Raw genomic sequence first — 21,200 nt, 5'->3', positions numbered from 1 at the left:
GGGGACGAAGATAGGCCGAATGGTAGCACTCGGTACTGTAGGTGCAGATTTCCCACCCGAAATCTGAGGAACTTTCGGGAGGCCGGGTGAATGGGGATGTGAGTGTAGGCCTCCTTGAGATCCAGGGAGCATAACCAGTCGTTCTGCTCGAGGAGGGGGTATAGAAAAGCCAAAGTCAGCATGCGAAACTTCTCTTTGACCAGAAACTTGTTGAGGGCCCGAAGGTCTAAAATGGGTCGCAGGTCGCCCGTTTTCTTCGGGACGAGGAAGTACCGGGAGTAAAACCCTCGGTTCAATTGGTCTAACGGGACCGGCTCGACAGCCCGAAGCTGAAGTAAGGTTTGGACTTCCTGAAGAAGAAGGGCGGTCTGCGTCGAGCTTGAAGGATACTCTCTTGGAGGATGGTCCGGGGGGACCCGGAGGAATTGAAGAGAGTATCCTTCTCTGATGATGGTGAGGACCCATAGGTCCGTGGTTATGGCCTCCCATCGATGGTAAAAAAGATGGAGGCGGCCCCCTATGGGAGAGGCCGAGGTTATGCTCCCGGGAGGGGCGTCAAAAGGGCTGGGGAGCCTTAGGTGCAGCCGGTGGCTGAGGTTTTTGCTGAGACTTCTGGGGAGGTTGTCTCTTCGCAGGCTGTCTCGCAGCAGGCGTTTGTCTGGGCATGTAACGCCGCTGGTAAATCAGGGGTGGCCTGGAAGGTCGAGACTGTTGAGGTTTGGGTTTGGGCCGCAGGATGGATTGAAAAGATTTTTCATGATCCGACAGCTTCTTGGTAACAGTTTCGATAGACTCATCGAACAGGTCAGCTCCAGCACATGGTACGTTGGCGAGTCTGTCCTGGAGGTTGGGGTCCATATCGATTGTACGGAGCCATGCCAGGCGACGCATAGCTACCGCGCTTGCGGCGGCGCGTGCCGAGAGTTCGAATGCATCGAAGGAGGATTGCATCAGCTGGAGGCGTAATTGGGAGAGGGAGGCTACCACTTCCTCGAACTCGAATCGAGCTTGGTTGTCTATGAACGGAGTGAACTTGCGGAGCACCGGCAAGAAGAACTCCAGATAGGAAGAGAAAAGAAATTGTAGTTTAGCACCCGTGACGCCATCATGGAGTTTTGGTAGAATTTTCTACCAAATTTGTCCATCGTTCTCCCCTCTCGGCCCGGCGGTACAGAGGCGTAGACCTGGGAGGGATGAGAGCGTTTAAGAGAGGACTCGACCAGTAGGGATTGGTGGGAGAGTTGAGGGCCCTCAAACCCTTTATGGTGCACGATGCGGTATCGAGCATCGAGTTTGCTGGGGATCGCCGGTATGGAATACGGTGTTTCGAAGCACTGCATGAAGGTCTGGTCCAGTAATTTGTGCAAGGGGAGCCGAAGCGACTCCGTTGGAGGGTTAGGTAAATGCATGGTGTCCAGATACTCTTTGGAGTATCGGGAGCCCGTGTCAAGGGTCACATCCAGATCATCCGCCATTTGTCGGAGGAATGATGAGAAGGACAATTGTTCCGCCAGCGTCGGTCTGTGGGACGGGCTGGAGGAGGAGGAGGCCTCCAGGTCCATGGACATCGGGGAGTGGCAAGGAGAATCGGGCACCGATGTCTCCTCGTACTCTGGGCCCCCCGGAGGGGACACCTCTGATGAGGAGTATCCCCTACGTTGCAGTTTTTTCTGCGGTGACACCTCCGAATGGCGTGAGGAGTGCCAGGATGAGTGTCTCGATCGGTGCCCGTCTCGGTGGCGAGACGGGGATCGGGATCGTCTGTGCATCGCATGGTCTCCCGAGGCCCCCAAGTGGATAGGGCTGGAAGCGGTGGATCGCAACTGGGTTTGCGATGCGGGTTCTTGCGATGCTACCCAAGTCTGGTAAGGAGTACGGAAGAACTCTTCCTGACTATGCCCAGGGCTTCGAGTATCGATCGGAGGTCTGGTCCCATGTTGGCGCGGAGGCGTAATGGGTTCTAATGGCGGCATATCGGTAAGCGAGGCTTGCCGCGTGGGCATCGCCGCCCTCCCCCGTTCGTCCTCGTCGGTTGTCGAGGTCGAACGGTGCGGGGGAGGGGGAGGGGGCGGACCGCCCCTTTGGACCGGTACCGGGAGGTCACCCTGTATGGCAGCGATGAGCCCGGGTCCGATGGTCTGCATGAGCTCAACGAATTGAGCTTCCAGCACGGACCGTAGCGAAGCCGATAAGGAGGGATCCGCACCGAAAGGGGGTCCTCCTGCACGGACATCGCGCTCCTTCGAGGCCGAGTGCTTCTGCTTAGTAGCTTTCGGCACTTTGATGACCACTGGTGGCACTGTGGAAGGAAGAGGTACCTGAACCGAGGAGACCGGGGCAGGCACCGACGTCGAGCTCGTGGATGGTGTCGGGTTGAGCGATGCCGGTTTCACCACACTCGATGCAGGAGGGGTCGATACCGGTTTCGCCCGAACCGGGGAGGTATCAGATGAAGTGGAGGCTGAGGGATCCTTAGTTGCGTCCATCTTGAACATCGATTCCCACAATAGGCAACGCCGCTTGAATGAGCGTGCCGTAAGGGTAGAGCAAGGCCTGCACGATTTCGGGATGTGGTCAGGGCCCAAACACTGCAAACAGCGCCAGTGAGGGTCCGTGAGTGAAATCGCGCGTTGGCACTTGCTGCACTTTTTAAACCCGGTGATTGGCCGGGACATAGGCCGGAAAATCTCCGCCGCGAGGTCAAAGCCAGTGGGCCTGAGCCACGTGGCCGGCCCGTTCGACCCGCCGGAGGAAATAATCTTCTTTTTTTTTTTTTTTTTTAAACTGAAAAAGAAAAGTACTGTTAACTGTAATTAAAAGAAAGCGAAAACGCGGACAAGGAAGGCAAATTTAACTGAATTCAGCTAGCGCATGAAGAAGTTGAACTTCTCAGCTCCGCGGAAAAGAAAGAACTGAGGAGACACGCCCGGATCTCCGGGCAGGAAGGCACCGGCGCATGCGCGGTGCGGGCATCTAGAAACTTTAAGTTTCTACAAGCAACACGTGCTTGTGAGACGTCCGTACTGGGGCTCTGTCTGATGACATCACCCACTAGTGAGAATACCTGCCTGCTTGTCCTGGGATAAGATGGTTTCCTGCGGTTATCCGCAGGGATGGGAACGGTGATAAATTTTGTCACCGTGTCATTCTCTATTAACTAGTCAGCAGACGTTCCCAGACAAGTTATCTCATTCTGAATATTGGCCAGTTGCAGATTATAATTAATAATAATCAGAAAGACAAAATGAACACATAAGAAACACTGTTAAAACAACAGAAGAGAGACACTTCACAAACCACTATAATAAAGAACGAGATCTTTCATTGTGTTGACAGATTCTTAGATGGAATTAGCTGTGGAAAATTTTCTGAATTACTGATGGTATTTAAATTGTGCTAATACCTGTGCGGATCAGTACTCGGACTCTACTATTAATGTTTCGTTTAAACACTAGCTGCAGCATCTGAAGTTATATGTGAATATTAAAGGGGTATTTATCAATGTGTGCTACTATTAAGCAGGGTTATTTTATCACATGGCGTGCTATTTTAGCACAGGGTATAAGACCTTGTGCTAAAATAGCACAACTTGTGGCAAAATAACCCATTTTGACAGTAGCACAAATTGATAAATTTCCCCCTTAGTGCCAGCTGATACCCAGATATCAGCAATGAATATATGAGCGACCGGCACTCTTATCCAGATAACGGCAATATTCACTGCTGGTATCCAGATAGCCACCTGTATAACTTAGGACAGTCTTTTTGTTGTCCAAAGTTATCCGGTTAGTTATCAGGACACCATCACTGAATAACATCCAGGCTTTCCCTCCCCTCCACGAGATAAATTGGTGCTAAACTTATAGCACAGGGGTGGTCTGTAGTGATATTTAATGACATTAAAAAAATAGCCATACTGGGTCAGACTAATGGTCCATTTAGCCCAGTATCCTCTTTCCAACAGTGGCCAATCCAGCTCACAAGTACCTGGCAGAAACCCAAATAGTAGTCACATTCCATGCTACCAATCCCAGAGCAAGCAGTCGCCTCCCCGTGTCTATTTCAATAGCAGACTGTGGGTCAATGCCATAGAAATGCCACAGAACATTGAAATACACTTCTCCCTCCGTATTCGCGGTTTCGATTATTCGCGTTTTTTAGTTCGTATATGCTTTGCAAATGGGGTTGAGCTAACCAGGCCCTGGCCCAACTTTTCTACCTCTCTCCATTGCGCTGTCCTCAAGGGTACTTGCGAGACTGCGTCTGCAAAATCAGCGTTAGCAAGTGAGCTGTTTCCCCTTTGAATTAGGCTCTTCTTTTTCACCTCGCTGCCATTGACAGGCAACCACGGCGGTCCCCTGCCCTCGCTCTCCAATTCTTTATTCGGCTCCCATGACTACCGGGGAAAAGAGGAGCGAAGGCTGCTCTCTTTTGTGCATGCGTACTAAAACAGAAAGGTCACAGCTCCTACAACAACGGCCGCTACTTCAGTTTTAGGCTGTTTTCCAAGCCTCATTCTAGGCTTCCCTTGTGATCTCAATGTGTTCCAAGCCTCATGGAAATTGTCGCCAACTTCTTTCTGCAGCGCTTAACAATTATGGCTTTTGTCTCAACCCTATAGCTCCTATTTCTATCCTCTTGTCTTACTTCCCCCTTCCTTGTATCGGATTCCCAGTTATTTGAGGTTTTTCTGTATTCGTGGGTCTGTTAATCTCCTATCACAGTGAATATGGAGGGAGAAGTGTATGGCCCCATCAAGCAGGCTTTATCCAGGTAGTAGATACTGCTACCCAGGTAAGGCCTTTTAAGTATCAGGATACAAAAAGGAGCAAAGGGGTGTTCCACGTGGTACACAGCAAAAAAAACCAAACAAACAAAGTGGAACATGTAGATGATTAGGATTCAATTATAATTTAATACTGCTAAGTTCAAGGAAATCCATTGTAAGTGGGTGGCAATGAACTCAGATTTAAAGAACTGAAGTTAGGAGATTAGGCACTGATTTTCAGCATTTGGCAACTAAATTAGACTCCATATCTCTGGCAAATGAGCGTCAATCCTAAAGTTGGGAGCCTACACCAGATAAAAATTTAGATTCCTAATTTTGTCTAAAAAATGGGAAAATTGAGGAGGTCTGGCTGAGAGGGGAAGGGAGGAGGGCAACTTGGTGACTACTGTTGTGCTTGTTCTCTTTACATTTTTAAAAACGTTAACATTTATTGAAGAAAAAAAGAATAATGGAAAATTTTAGACACCCTACTTAGGTACCTGAGTACTCAGCAGTTTTATTGAAATGCTGGACCCCTCCTCCTGAAGCAAACTGAGCCACATCTAGTAAGAGTATACTTTGCTTGCAAATGACAACTGGTTTTTATTGTTGACTCTCATAGCATGAGACGAATGTTTGATTATCTGGTTTTGAGCTCTTTTTATTTTGTTTAGTCATGTGACATCATGGTCAATTTATGAATATACATATTTTAAATATTTTCTGCCAAGAATTGCAGATTGAGCACAATATAATTTTTTTTAAATAAAAGACAAAATAATGATAAGAACATAAGAATTGCCATAACTGGGACAGACTGGGGTGGTCTGTAGTGATATTAAATGACATAAAAAAATAGCCTTAATGGGTCAGACCAATGGTCCATTTAGCCCAGTATCCTGTTTTTCAACAGTGGCCAACCCAGGTTCCAAGTACCTAGCTAGATCGCAAGTAGCAAAACAGCTTCTATGCTGTGGATTTCCCCAAGCCAACTCAATAATGGTCAATGGACTTCTCTTTTAGGAAATTATCCATAACTTTTTAAAACCCTGCTATGCTAACTGATTTCACCACAGTTTAATTACACATTGTGTGAAGAAACTGATTTCACCACAGTTTAATTACAAATTGTGTGAAGAAATATTTTCTCCCGTTTGTTTTAAATCTACTACTTAGTAGCTTCATCATATGTTCCCTAGTCCTAGTATTTTTGAAAAGCGTGAACAAGCGATTCACATCTACCCTTTCCACTCCACTCATCTAGACTTAAAAGCTGAGCCACAGTAGTATGCCACTGGTGACAAACAACCAAAGGGATGTCCCCCTTTGGAAGCCCTTTTGGGAGCAATGAGGAACCATCAGGTGGCAGCATGAAATGTTGGGTGAAAATTGAGATTTTGAGAGACTTTGCCATACTGGATCAGACTGAAGGTCCATCAAGCCCTGTATCCTGTTTTCAGAATTTAATTACATAATAAATAAAGAAACATTTTCTCTGATTTATTTTAATTGTACTACTTACTAGCTTCTTAAGGTACCCCCTGGTCCTTGTATTTTTGGAAAGAGCAAACAAGCAATTTACATCTATCCATTCCATTCCACTCAGTATTTTACAGACCTCAGCAGAATGGGCAAGCATAAAATTTGTATATACTCAAGAGCTGAATCCCCCACACTAGTATTTACAATGGAGAATACTTTCACCCAACAGAGTTGATCACCCTATTGCTACCAGGAGATTCTCTGTGTCAAGCTATCACCTTCTTAGTTTCTCCAAATTGGTTCTCTGAAATTGTAAGCAAAGATGTATTTACACAGATATAAACATCCCAAATAACTACAGATATCAATACTATTTCTGGTATTACTTTGTGGTTGTCGATTAGGTTCATCACTAAGTCAAAATCTCCATGTACTGGCTGGTCTTCAGCCAACTGAGGCTCCACTCTATATAACCAATCGATGAGTGCCTGCAGGGCATCCGTAAACTGTCCTGAAAACAGCAGAGCTTCCTCCAGTTTGTTTTGTCTACAAAAATAAATAAATATTAAGTTAGTGTTACTAATGGAAGCCTTAAAGTTAATCTTGAGCATAAAGAGGATAATTTTATAACTACCTGAATTAGTGTAAAGTACGCATATTGAGGGGCATAATCAAAAGATTAGTCTAAGTCCATTTTGGGCCTAAGTCTCTAGTCGCCCAAAGTCGGACATGGGAAAAGGTCCATTTTTGAAAAATACGTCCAACATAATTTTTTTTTTTTAAATCATCTAACTATAGGTCTAGTCATCTGATTGTCCAGACTGCTAAGTTGTCCATCTTTATACCCCATTTTCGCCCAAAAATTTGTCCCAAGTCAAAAATGCCTAGAAAAAGACCTTTTGGATGTGGGCGGGGTCAGCAAAGTGATGGACTGGAAACCCAAACATTGCACCAGAGTAGTGGGGTACCTTACAGGGCACTGCTGTGAACTTCACAAAAAGGGTGCCACATACACATCTCACCACAACAACCTTATAGATCATGGAGAGCCCCCCAAAATCAGACTAGACCCACCTGTCTACCACTCCAATAGCCCTTATGGCTGCAGGTGCCATTTATATGGCAGTACATAAGAGTTTGGGGGGCTTTGGGGGGTGCACATGTTTCACCATGCATGCAGTGGTTAGTGTGGCTTATGAGCCTGGGTTCTCCTCTCCATGGTTCACTAGCCCACCCCCAGACCACTTAAGCCACCTCTATGCAACTCTACTAGGCTTTCTTATGCCAGGCTGACAGGTGCTGATGTTCTGGAGGCAGATATGTAAAGTTGTTATTACAATTTTTATGGCAGTGGTGGGGGGGGTCATGATCACTGGGGGAGTGAGTAGGGGTCTATATTTTGTCCCTACAGTGGTTACCTTGTCACTTTGGATACCTTCTTGTGACTTAGACTTGGTTTAAGATGGCCTAAGTCACAACGTCCAAGTTCCATCTAGGGAGTGTTGTAAAACTTTTGGTTATACATGCAATACGACTAAGTCTAGGACGGCCCGTGGCCCACCCTCACCACTCCTCCTAAATGCCCCTTTTAGCTCTGGGCATACTGCAGCACTGTGAAGGCCTAAGTCATTTTTAAATACGTCTAAAACCCGGTTCGATAATCAGCACTTGAACGACTTGTCTCACTGATCGTCTAAGTGCCGATTTAGGCCAGTTTTTAGATGTATTTCCGTTTCGATTATGAGCCCCATTGGCTCTACCAAATTTTCCAAATAAAAGTGTGTTATTTTGGAACTTACCCTAGAAGACTATAAACACACATTTATAATCTTCTATTTAGGGCACATGGTTTTCTTGAAAGTACATTTATATGTAGTTTAAAAATGCAAACCTCTACTTAACTCCACACTCAGGGCTTCCCCTGCTCACTGCTGGTATAGACTCCATACCCATATTTTTATTCACAAATCCATGGGTAACACACACCATGAAAAGACTTTAAACATTACTTCCCAATATAACACTACTCTAGAGTTCTTCACTGTAATGTCCAGGGGACAGTAGTGGGTGCCATAAACTCTAAGAACAGTTTCTTGACTATCTATCCCCAATACATCCTTCATCCCACCTTATTCACAGGCATAGTGCTGATGATGCCTCTGGAACAGGTATTCTGTTTTCCTCCAGCCCTGCATGGTTTTTATGGAACTTGCCCTGTGCTATTGTTGCGAGTCTTTTCAAACAGTGAAGGGGTTTGTGTACCACATGGCTCAACTCATTGACAACTGTGCACTGATGAAAGAAAACTGGACAGCTGTGCACTGATGAAAGAAAACTGAACAGCTGTTTCAGAAAAGTTTGTGGTAGCAGGCCACAGGAAGATAAGGTGGAATCAACAAACTGGGAAAAAAGCAGGATGTGGAGGAGCTAAGGCTGGTGAGGATTGAGACCGACCATGATGGGGTTGAGGGAGAGTGCATATTGAGTCAGAAAGTCAAGGGAAAGGAGTTGAGCAGAAAGAGATAAACTGAAGATATTCTGTTCCCACTGCATGTATAGATAATGTAATCTGTTACACACAAACATTTATCTCAAAAGACTGTTTAAGTGCTGATTCTACTTTCTTCCCTTCTAATTCCTTTAGAACAGTGTTTCTCAACACGTGGTACGAGTACCCCTAAGGGTATGCGAGCTGCTTGTGTGTGTGTTTTGGGGGGTATGAGGTGCGGGTCTCTCACCCCCTCCTCCAGCAGCATGTCCCTCTACGCCGAAGAGCCTTCTCTTTCATGTGCTCGGGAAGGTCCTGTCGGCTCCACCCACTTTGATCCATTTGCATCAGAGGGATGGTACCAACAGGGTCTCATGAGCAATAGACTCAAAGGCTCTGCATCAGTTAAGCTAGTGACAGTGCTGGGCCTTGTATTGACTCCGGACTCCCTGACAAGCAGAAGGAGGATAGCAGAAGATGGAGGGCTCATCATCACTGGAGTTAGCTTGGTGTTGCCCAGATTGTGGGGCCATCCCAGCTGACCCAGGTGGTGAAGCTTTGGCGTAGAAGGAAAAGACCCCCTGGATGAAGTTGAGACCACCAAGGCATTCAAATGACCACCAGTCACATGCAGGCAGTATGCCTTGTACATAACCAGCACAAAATCCTGGGGAAACCTCACTGGTGAGAGAGAATCACGCTCAACTGCAGAGGAAGACAACTGCCTGACATGTTCCTGCCTTTCCAATCTAGGCGGGAACTCAGCAGAAGACTCAGTCAAAATACTGGAGCTTCCTGCCAAAGAAGAAAAGCCCATCGACAAAGACTTCCCTGAGGTCGAAAACACTGATGAGGCCTGAAAAGAACCAGCCACGAAAAGGGAATTCCAGAAAACCCCGATGCAATGGCAAGGGAATACCCAGTTCCTGCAGCAGAAAAGGAACCCTGGGCCTCCCCACTGGCAGCACAGAGATGGCTGGGGAAGCCCCAGAGCCTTCAACTGTTGGGGAATCCCGGGCCTCCCCATGGTTGACTCTCCCTTCGTGGCCTCTTGCTGGCTCACTAAGCTGACCCTGACGAGTGTTCCCCTTCTTGCGGCCGCAAACAAAAAGAACAAATGCCGGCCACATTGAGACCTTGACGGGAGCACACTGAGCATTTCTTAGGCTGAGAAGTGCTCATTGTGAACCACGAGGAAGGCTCAATCCAGATGCTGGTTAGCTAAAAGGTAGAAAAATTAATGAATGAAAGGCTTCCCTTCAGACTGGCACTAAAAAAAATCAATGGCTCTGCCTCAATTTTGTTGTTTTGGGTTTTTGTTTTTTTAACTTTAATGCTTTAAGGAGCATACCCCACTGGCTCTCCAAGCTGTAGTTTGTGCCCTCAAGCAAGGCGTACAGCTGAGGCACCTCTAACTAAAAATTGGGGAGGTGAGGGAATGGGGGGAGGGACTCAGCCGTCTGTGTGTGACACCCCTAAGGTTTAACAGGACCCCCGTGTGACCCAAGCTCAGTTGGGCAATAAAAGGCCAGAAAAGGCCCCTGCCTATCCTTTCCAACAGTCCCTAAGACAAGGCCTAGAAAACAGAGCTGTACAGGCTTACCGCCTCCACCTGCTGGAGACTGAGAACAGACAGATTCTAAGAGGGACTGCACAGCCCACTTGTACTGCTGATAGAATTCAGTGTGTTCTCGGTTCAAACCTGCTGGAAGAGGAGCATAAACCCATCCTTCTGTGCCATTCTGGAGGGATGGTAAAGAAATTTTGGATTGTTTGGTTAAGTTAGCAAAATTGAGTTTTAAAAATTGATAGATAACAATAGGTACTCAGATCTTTTACCTTTCCACAGATTTACCACATACAGTATCCCATTTGTCTCTCAGTTCGCTAAGCATGTCATCCAGTTTTTGAATATCATCATGAAGGGTGGTTTTATCTTTCAAAGAGCGCCCACTTCTGTTGGTAGTGTCATACACAGAATGCTTTGCCCCTAGAGATTTCTGGAATTCCTGCATGGTATGACAGAAACAGACAATGATTTTACTTTTCAAGATAACAATCTTTGTATGTTCAGCTCTTAAAAATGTCATTATATAGGGACACATATTGCAATATTGTTATCTTTTACTCATGCGTGAGGTTTCTGCACTCCGAAAGCTAGTAAAAAATGTGTTATTTCTATAAAAAGGTTATGACCATTTTTGCTTTATTTTTATGTATTAACCTGTAAATTGAGGATTTGAAGGAAGAGCATCTCTACACCAATACTTCCTAGACTGCAAAAAGTGAGGGGCTAGATGAAACAATTTACTTTTGCCTCTCCTCCCAGGATATCCCTGCCGTTCAATCTCTTTTCTCAGCCCCTAACCTTATCCCAACTAGCCTCCAACCTAATCTCAATATAATTTAAAGGCTGCTCTTTCTGAGATCCTCCTTTTCTCTCTCTCTCTCTCGTCTTCTGTCCTCCTTTCCAGTCAGCAGGAGAGTGGGACTAATTGTCTGGGATCTAACTGCTCCTACACCTTGTAGGCTTTTCTCCTTCCTGTGTCTCAGAAAAAAATGTCTGACCAGTGGAGGAGGGAGATGAACTCATGCAGCACAAGCAGTTTAGAAGTCCTGTATAAGAACATAAGAATTGCCATACGGGGACAGACCAAAGGTCAATCAAGTCCAGTATCCTGTTTCCAACAGTGGCCAACCCAGGTCCCAAGTACCTAGCTAGATCCCAAGTAGCAAAACAAATTTTATGCTGCTTAGCCTGGGAATAAGCAGTGGATTTTCCCAAGCCACCTCAATAATGGCCTATGGACTTCTCTTTTAGGAAATTATCCAAAACTTTAAAAAACCCACTAAGCTAACTGATTTCACCACATTCTCCATCAAATCTACTACTTAGCAGCTTCATTGAATGCCCCCTAATCCTAGTATTTTTGGAAAGAGTGAACAAGTGATTCACATCTACCCTTTCCACTTCACTCAGTAATTTTATAGACCTTTATCATATCACCCCTGAGCTGTCTCTTCTCCAAGCTGAAGAGCCCTAGCTGCTTTAGCCTCTCCTCATAGGGAAGTCGTCCTAAACCTTTTATCATTTTTGTCACCCTTCTCTGTACCTTTTCTAATTCCGCTATATCTTTTTTGAGATACAGCAACTAGAACTGCATACAATATTGAAGTTGCAGCCGTATCTACTAGCTCTGCTTTCCTGCTGGCTGGGCTGCAGAGGGAGATGCAAATCACCGTCTCGCCTTCAGGGTGGTACAGTAACCAGATTTGTTTTGCGAGCAAAAGCTGAGTTAGCAGCAGGAACAACAACAACTCTGCACTGCAAGTCTAATAGTATAATGTCTGGCGAGCAGGGCTAGCTTGTTGGTACAGTTTACTTCAGTTCTCCTCTCTCCCCCATACCAAGGGATGGTCTGATTAGTCATTTCTTCAAATGTAGCTATAATCTCTATTTTAGCTTGCAGAACATCCCTAGATTTTGGATCTCTGGCTCGGCAATTAGAAAAAAGCACACGTCAGTGCTAAAAAAAAAAAAATTAAAAAAAATCTTACCACTACAGGAATGAAAAAAAATAGCATAGTATTTGACAGCTGTGATCAAAAACAAATAAATGCTGTGTGTATGAAGGAAAGAGAAGAGAGAAGTTGAGATGCAATCAGTTAAAGACAAGAGGAGTATAATGAAAACATAACGGTATCAGAAGAGAGGATTTTGATTGCATTTATTCGCAATTACGCAACATCAATATCATCCAACTATAATCTAAAGGACAAAACCATCCAACAAACTCTATAGTTCACTTGTGTTTTGAGACACTGAAAATAAATAATTTTTGGCAAACTTTGACCAGATCAATTGCCAACGTTGTGATTATGTTTTGGGATCCAGAGCCCATATTGCCCTTAGGGAGATTATGCCGCTTCCCTAGTGGACACCAAATAATATTTTTCCCTTGCCAACAATTCCAAGATATTTTTATCATCATCTGTCTCCTTAAAAGCTGAAACATTTTTTTCTGATGAATTGGGACCATGAAGTGATATCTCATTCCCTCTATTTTTACTACTTGGATGTGAACCAGCACATTAATTTGGTGCTGGCCCCCGTTCCAGCCAAGAGAGCATAAATCTGCTTCTCTCTTCTGGATCAAAGGGTTCATTATGATGGGGGTTTCCACAGTGTAAACAGGCGCTCTGCATTTCACCCTCTGTAACTCACCTTATGCTGTACAAGCTGTGCCTTGATTTTGTCTGGATCATTTGCAATTTCAAGCTCTGAATCCAAAGCATTCTCCGATTCTTCTAGCCATTCCATAAGTTTGCTGAAGGCTTCATGAAACTGTGGAAGAACTCAGTTTCAGTGTCAAGGGTCTTGTCACTTAAATATTGTTGCATATATTATGTTCTGTTACAGTGCCTTTCGATTACTGAAGTAAGCAAGAGGGCAGCTAGCCTGATGGTGCTACATTAAGCTACCACAAGGGAGATCATATTTGCCCTGCAGATTAAGCCCTGTGCAGTAAAGCAACTTTTATCACATTGATCCTGGAGTACTCCCTGGCCAGTTTGGTGTTTGGAATATCCATGGTGAATATGCATGAGCTAGATGTGTATGCAGTGGAGACAGTTCATCCAAATACTCAGCATTAAAATCCTGAAAATATACATTGGCTAGGACCAATTGTTTGAGAGATCTGCACAAAAACTTAGTATGCAAGCTAAGGATTTTTAACATAAACGCTATAGACTTCTGCACACAAAAGCCTTACCCTCAGATTCTATTCAGGTTATCAAGATGCGTTTGCAAATTAATGAGTTAGCGAGGTGTCATCAATCAATAAATGGAGTTAACTGGCATCAATTTTGTTTTGCGTATGCATCTGGCCTAATCACTATTCTATAACATCCATGCCTACATTTTATAGTGCATATACACAAAAATGTTCACAATACTAGTTATACTCACATATGTGCAAGTTTACATGCATACATGTAAAGAATCTCCAACAGACTCGATCCCCTTAAGAAACCAGCCTCCTGAATGCTAACTTTGATCCTCAGATGCACCACTCCACGTTCAAACTATTTTGTTACGTTAAGCTTGATGTGCAAAATCTTCCCTGGATCAATTTATATTCTTTATATTCAATCATTTAATGAGTTTTAAATATTATAATGGCTTAATAAATAATTATGTCTTAATTTATTTCTTAATCATAAAGACTTAGCTTTAGTTTTGTGGTCACTGTTAGGGACTGCTTGTGCCAACATGTTTCGTGACAAATGCTTTTTCAAGGCTGGGTCCCTATAAGGAAACACAGCTAAATTAACAGGGCACACATAACCAAATATCAAGCATTTATTTATATATAAAAAACTTCATATATCATATAGATATTCTATAAGTATATAGATGTGGAAAATGTCAATAATGTGAAACCACTTTAGAAGGAGAGGAGTGGATGGATTTTCAAACAAAACCTATGATTAAAGCGAAGGACAATACTACATGTAAAACTGCAGGGGTTTACATATATTTTAGTTTGCCCTTGCAAGTTAGTTTATGTTGGATGCACTAAATGCCCGATACATCTGAGACTTAATGAGCACAAGTACCGCATCATCACAGAAAACATGCAGGTGCCGATTGGCCAGCACTGGCTGCTAAAAAAGCATAAGATAACAGATCTTAGATGGAGAGTCATAGACAATATACAGGGGAGGGAGGGTGGAAATGCAGAAGAGCTATTGAATTTTGGAGAACAGCGGTGGATCTACCAACTAAATATGTTAGCTCCTCATGGATTAAATGAAGAGTTAGAATGGGGCTCTCTGATCTAACCTGATCTAACCAGAGGGTGGTGGTTAATGGAAGTCGCTCGAAGGAAGGAAAGATGACTAGTGGAGTCCCTCAGGGTTCGGTGCTGGGGCCAATCCTGTTCAATATGTATGTAAGTGACATTGCTGAAGGGTTAGAAGGAAAAGTGTGCCTTTTTGCAGATGATACCAAGATTTGTAACAGAGTAGACACCGAAGAGGGAGTGGAAAATATGAAAAAGGATCTGCAAAAGTTAGAGGAATGGTCTAATGCCTGGCAACTAAAATTCAATGCAAAGAAATGCAGAGTAATGCATTTGGGGATTAATAATAGGAAGGAACCGTATATGCTGGGAGGAGAGAAGCTGATATGCACGGACGGGGAGAGGGACCTTGGGGTGATAGTGTCCGAAGATCTAAAGGCGAAAAAACAGTGTGACAAGGCAGTGGCTGCTGCCAGAAGGATTCTGGGCTGTATAAAGAGAGGCGTAGTCAGTAGAAGGAAGAAGGTGTTGATGCCCCTGTACAGGTCATTGGTGAGGCCCCACTTGGAGTATTGTGTTCAGTTTTGGAGACCGTATCTGGCGAAAGACGTAAGAAGACTTGAGGCGGTCCAGAGGAGGGCGACGAAAATGATAGGAGGCTTGCGCCAGAAGATGTATGAGGAGAGACTGGAAGCCCTGAATATGTATACCCTAGAGGAAAGGAGAGACAGGGGAGATATGATTCAGACGTTCAAATACTTAAAGGGTATTAACGTAGAACAAAATCTTTTCCAGAGAAAGGAAAATGGTAAAACCAGAGGACATAATTTGAGGTTGAGGGGTGGTAGATTCAGGGGCAATGTTAGGAAATTCTACTTTACGGAGAGGGTGGTGGATGCCTGGAATGCGCTCCCGAGAGAGGTGGTGGAGAGTAAAACTGTGACTGAGTTCAAAGAAGCGTGGGACGAACACAGAAGATTTAGAATCAGAAAATAATATTAAAGATTGAACTAGGCCAGTTACTGGGCAGACTTGTACGGTCTGTGTCTGTGCATGGCCGTTTGGAGGAGGATGGGCAGGGGAGGGCTTCAATGGCTGGGAGGGTGTAGATGGGCTGGAGTAAGTCTTAACAGAGATTTCGGCAGTTGGAACCCAAGCACAGTACCGGGTAAAGCTTTGGATTCTTGCCCAGAAATAGCTAAGAAGAAAAAAAAAAAAAAATTTAAATTGAATCAGGTTGGGCAGACTGGATGGACCATTCGGGTCTTTATCTGCCGTCATCTACTATGTTACTATGTTACTGATTAAATAAACAATAAATAAATAAATAATATATATGAGAATGGGGGTATTATACATTGAGAGATAGTGAGATTTTTTTTTTCATTCCGGTGACGTAGGGATAGTTTAAAAAGCTTTCCCCTCCGTAGGATCAGCAAGTAAATTAGAGGGATGACGTCAATACGTCACTCTCAGCTGTTTCCTTACGTGGGGTGTTAAAAAGGGAGTTTACCAAACCGCCGCCATCTTTATTTGCGTAAAACTGTAGTCAAGATCGATGGCATTTTACTACTAGGTAAGAAAATACTGATAGAATATCTATATGATATATGAAGTTTTTTATATATATATAAATGCTTGATATTTGGTTATGTGTGCCCTGTTAATTTAGCTGTGTTTCCTTATAGGGACCCAGCCTTGAAAAAGCATTTGTCACGAAACATGTTGGCACAAGCAGTCCCTAACAGTGACCACAAAACTAAAGCTAAGTCTTTATGATTAAGAAATAAATTAAGACATAATTATTTATTAAGCCATTATAATATTTAAAACTCATTAAATGATTGAATATAAAGAATATAAATTGATCCAGGGAAGATTTTGCACATCAAGCTTAACGTAACGAAATAGTTTGAATGTGGAGTGGTGCATCTGAGGATCAAAGTTAGCATTCAGGTGGCTGGTTTCTAAAGGGGGTCGAGTCTGTTGGAAGCTGTAAATGAATGTATAAATGCTTACAAAGAAAATATTTTCTGAATAGTGCGGTATTATCAATTACATATAGAGAATGACACAGGGACAAATTGTCCCCGTCCCTGTGGGATCTCTCTATCCCTGACCCGTCCCCACCAGCTCTGTCCCTGTCCCATTCCTGCAAGCTTTGTCCTTATCTGTACAAGCCTCAAACACATTAAAATCGTAAGTGGTTAAGACAGAGTTTGCAGCAATGGGACAGAGACAGGGATGGGATGCAGATATTGAGATCCCACAGAGACAGTGACAAATTTGTCCCTGTATTATTCTCTACATATATGCCAGCATGCCACCTAACTGCAATTATGCAAATATTTGCTTAACTTACATAGGGTGGATCTGCAAAGAGGGTACATATAAGGGAGATGCATGGGAAGACATCAGAGAGGCTTTCACATACCCATGTATCTTACATGCATCCCTGCCATACTTAGGCACTTGCACTTACTCTATGGTTATTATTTATTTTCAGTATTTTTATACCACTTATAGCCTATGTGGTTTACACTAAGGTACTCAAACATTTTTCCATATCTGTCCTTATGGGCTCACAATCTACCTGAAGTACCTGGGGCAATGGAGGATTAAGTGACTCACCCAGGGTCACAAGGTGCAGTGTGGTATTTGAACCCACAACCTCAGGGTGCTGAGGCTGTAGCTCTAATCACTACACCACAGGTCATATATATTTTGTATCCTGCTTAGGTTTAGGCATGCTCTAAGTTTTTTAAATAAAAGTTAAGCACATCTATTTTGGGTTATGCTGGTGTTCTATAAAGTAATTTAGGTGCCTAGGTTCCTTTACAGAATAGGCTTCTACCACACATCCTTGGGAAGCCTAAACATAAGCAGTCAGTAATAGAATTGCCTCCTATATAGCTATACTTGATACTGAATATAAAGATGTGAAGAGCAATTCTATAAACCAGATGCTGACATTTGCATGCCCACTGCATGTGTAAAAGTCTAGAATACTAGTACTTACATGCATATATATCATATATATATATGTGCACATGCAGTGCTATTCTGTAAATGTGAACTTAATTTACAGAAAGGCTCTTTGTAGGGGGGATATACATGGGGGAAGGGGGGTATATGCAAGGCTCCCACATATGCGCATAAACTGCAGAATACTGTTAGTTATGTGCATCTTTGCCTCATCTAGGCACCTGCACATACACCAGCTCTAGGGCTGGAATAACTGCAGGTGCCTAAATGTTAGGTATGCCGTTACTGGGCTACACTTATATTCTATAATGGAACCTAGGTGTGTAGGTTCCATTATAGCAGTGTCTCGCAAACTCTGCGTTGCTGCGGAACACGAAACGTGGTGCTCACAGCTCAAGGCATCCGGGAAGTGCACGGGCATCGACGTGATGACGTCGCGCCCCTGCATGACATCATCATGTTGACATCCACGCATGCACAAAGGCCTTCCAGACAGGGCCCTGACCAGTTTGCGATACACTGCATTATAGAATAGGGACATAGCAGTGGCCTTGGGCACCTAAATGGAGACGCCAGTTTATACTTTCCCCCTTATACACTGGCACCAGTGATTGTGCTGGATGAAACTGACTCCTATTGCAAGTGTGAAACTGACTCTTATTACAAGTGTGTAACAAGTGTGAAACTGACTCCTATTACAAGTGTGAAACTGACTCCTATTACAAGTATGTTACAAGTGTGAAACTGACTCCTATTACAAGTGTGAAACTGACTCCTATTACAAGTGTGAAACTGACTCCTATTACAAGTGTGAAACTGACTCCTATTACAAGTGTGTAACAAGTGTGAAACTGACTCCTATTACAAGTGTGAAACTGACTCCTATTACAAGTGTGAAACTGACTCCTATTACAAGTGTGTAACAAGTGTGAAACTGACTCCTATTACAAGTGTGTAACAAGTGTGAAACTGACTCCTATTACAAGTGTGAAACTGACTCCTATTATAAGTGTGTAACAAGTGTGAAACTGACTCCTATTACAAGTGTGTTACATTTTTCAGCCTGAACTTTAGTGCATATACTTTGAAAGTGTGTGGTTTTTAGTGGTGGCATAGCCACGAAGGGGGGGGGGAGCTCACTCTGGGCTCAGGCCCCATCCAAAACTGTACACCCCATTAAATGGCTGGCAGGGATGCCAAAGCCCTGTCAGCCAAAGAAATCTGGGGTCCGAGCCGCTCACCACCTCCTTGTGCTACTGCTATAATCAGAAGATGGCAGCTTGCTTCCAGCGCTGACACTGGGAATTCTTCTCGCGCATGCTCAGTTTGAGCAAGAATTGAGCATGCTCGGAGAGTCCCGGAGTTGGCGGAGACAGCTGCCAGCTTCCGACTATAGAAGCTGTACGAGGTGAATGGCTCGGACCCCCAGTTATTTTGGCTAGCAGGACTTCAACTTTCACACTAGTTAAAGTATTTTAATGTTGCATGGCGGGGAGCAGGAAGGAATGAATTGATCCCTCCTCAAAAAAATAAAAAATAAAAAAATTGTAGAGCTGGCTACATTCCTTGTTTCCAGCATGAGAAAATAGCCAAATGTTTTCTACAATATTTCCTTTAAAGTAATGTCTCAAATAATTTTTAGTCTCACTAAGCATACTGAAGGAACAATAATTTTCCAGTCAGTGACATAAGAACTCTCATTAAAAGACAGTTCTGAATGCATGGAGACAAATTTGAACCTACAAGTAATTCAGTTTTAGGATGTCATGGTGTTCCTTCCCAGTACTTGAAATGTTTGTCCAATAGCTGAAGGGAAATCAGCTCAAAGGTGACAAATGCTTATTCAAATGTTAATGATGTATATTAGGAGACTTGTGTTTCAAGATCAGTGGCATGCAGAGATAAAAGTCTTTACTAGAGTAGCTGATGGCTACTGAACTGAGAACACATTTTCACTACAGCAAAGAAGCAGGTTCTTTGTTTCACCGCCTAGGCATTGTTATACTCTCTGGGTTAGACTCCATTAAAAACTCATGATTTGGTCAAATCAGAAGAGCCACTTCTAAAGAAAAATCTACTTAAAATCTTTCAGAAATATAAAGTGGATGACTTCAGAACTAGTGAGACTGGGACAAGATCATCATTTAATTTTTCTTTTCTTTTTTTAAATTTCCCCTAGATTTTACCAGCTAAACATTTCCATCAAACTCAAACCAAGATGAAAGCCACCTGGTTGCAGTTCAACTGAATTGTGCATTCTTAGTTGAGATCTATATATTCCTGAATGTAAAATTTCTACAGAGCCAAAAGATTACTGTACCTGTTTGGCTCGCTTCCTTGCATCATCCAAAACTCTTCCTCTTTCCACTGAACGCTGGACTACATTTTCCCACCTATTCTGTACACTGATCAGTAGATTCTTAATGAGGACAACATCTTGCTTCTGGCTGAAATATTTTAAATGGGTTCCGGTTTTGTCTAACTCTATGATCTGTTCACGATGCAAGTTCACCTCTGTCACAAAAACCTTCAAAGGGGGAAAAAAAAGCAATACCAGGCAAATGAGGATAACAACATACTGCACTATATAAAAATACTATACATTATACCATCCTACACTGGTTTCAATAGATAAGGAATAATGCTTGATAGGGTAGACATTTCCTTCTATTTACCAGCTAAGTGGGAGGAATTGGTAGGACACAAACAGGACACCCTAGAGGTTACCTTACATATTAGGGTATAGTGTTGCTCGATTCAGGGGAAAAAAAAATTTGATTCGATTTGGCCTATTGAATTGATTTTTTGATTTGATTCACTTTTCCTGCCCAATCGGTTTTTTGGGGTTTTTTTTTTTTTTTTTTTGGGGGGGGGGTTAAATGGCCTGGCGGGTTTATTTTTGTAGCCTCTTCACTCACTCCACTTCCTTTTGCCCTATCCAACCCCATGCCGGTGCTGTTGCCTCTTCACTCACTCCACTTCCTTTTGCCCTATCCAACCCCATGCCGGTGCTGTTGTGTAAACAAAACAAAAAATACTTTTCCTCTCTCTGTTAGGTCCTAGCTCAGACTCGCTAATAGCAACTCTGGCAGATACATATTTCAAATTAGATATATTGTAATCACAAAATAGAAAATACAATTATTTTTTCTACCTTTTGTTGTCTGGTCTTCTTATTCAAATCATGTTGGTCCCAGGCTCTGGTTTCTGTTTGTCTTCTGTTAACTCGCTCACTAGGGTCTCCTGCCCATTTGACTTTTTCTTCTTTCCCCGTGCTCAGCATTTATCTTTCATCTCTGTACTTTCCCTTCCACTGCCATATCCAATATTTCTGTTTCTTTTCCACTGTCTACCATCTCTCCCTCTCTCTCTTGCTCTCACTGCCTTGTGCCATGGGTCAAACCTCTCTATTCTCTCCTCCATTCAACATCTCTCCCTTCCTCCCCTCCATTATCATGTGCAACATTTCTTTCTCTATCCCCATGCACCATCTTTCCGTGTCCTCCACCCTATGTTCAACAAATTTCTCTCTCTCTTATCCATGCATGTCTCCCTCCCCTCCACCATATGCTGAATTTCTTCCTCTCACCCCTTTCTACCTCTATGTCTACTCCTGGCAGAATTCTGCACAAAAAAATTCAAAATTCTGCACACAAAATTAGAAAAATTC

At 43.5% G+C, this 21,200-nt stretch overlaps 1 protein-coding gene across 11 annotated transcripts in view; it reads right to left on the bottom strand.

Moving 5' to 3' along the window:
- DST (dystonin) overlaps positions 1–21,200 on the bottom strand; it is an 883,569-nt gene that overhangs the window by 71,691 nt on the left and 790,678 nt on the right. For all 11 annotated transcript variants that reach the window (XM_033936420.1, XM_033936427.1, XM_033936422.1 and 8 more), the window contains 4 exons: positions 19,851–20,057; positions 12,964–13,083; positions 10,578–10,747; positions 6,637–6,796 (listed from right to left, as the gene is read on the bottom strand). In XM_033936420.1, coding sequence (XP_033792311.1) covers positions 6,637–6,796; positions 10,578–10,747; positions 12,964–13,083; positions 19,851–20,057 — 657 coding nt within the window. The remainder of the gene's footprint in view (positions 1–6,636; positions 6,797–10,577; positions 10,748–12,963; positions 13,084–19,850; positions 20,058–21,200) is intronic.

Source organism: Geotrypetes seraphini, chromosome 3, assembly GCF_902459505.1.
Source record: "Geotrypetes seraphini chromosome 3, aGeoSer1.1, whole genome shotgun sequence".
Classification (NCBI taxonomy): domain Eukaryota; kingdom Metazoa; phylum Chordata; class Amphibia; order Gymnophiona; family Dermophiidae; genus Geotrypetes; species Geotrypetes seraphini.
This window is presented reverse-complemented; position numbering and strand designations above follow the sequence as displayed.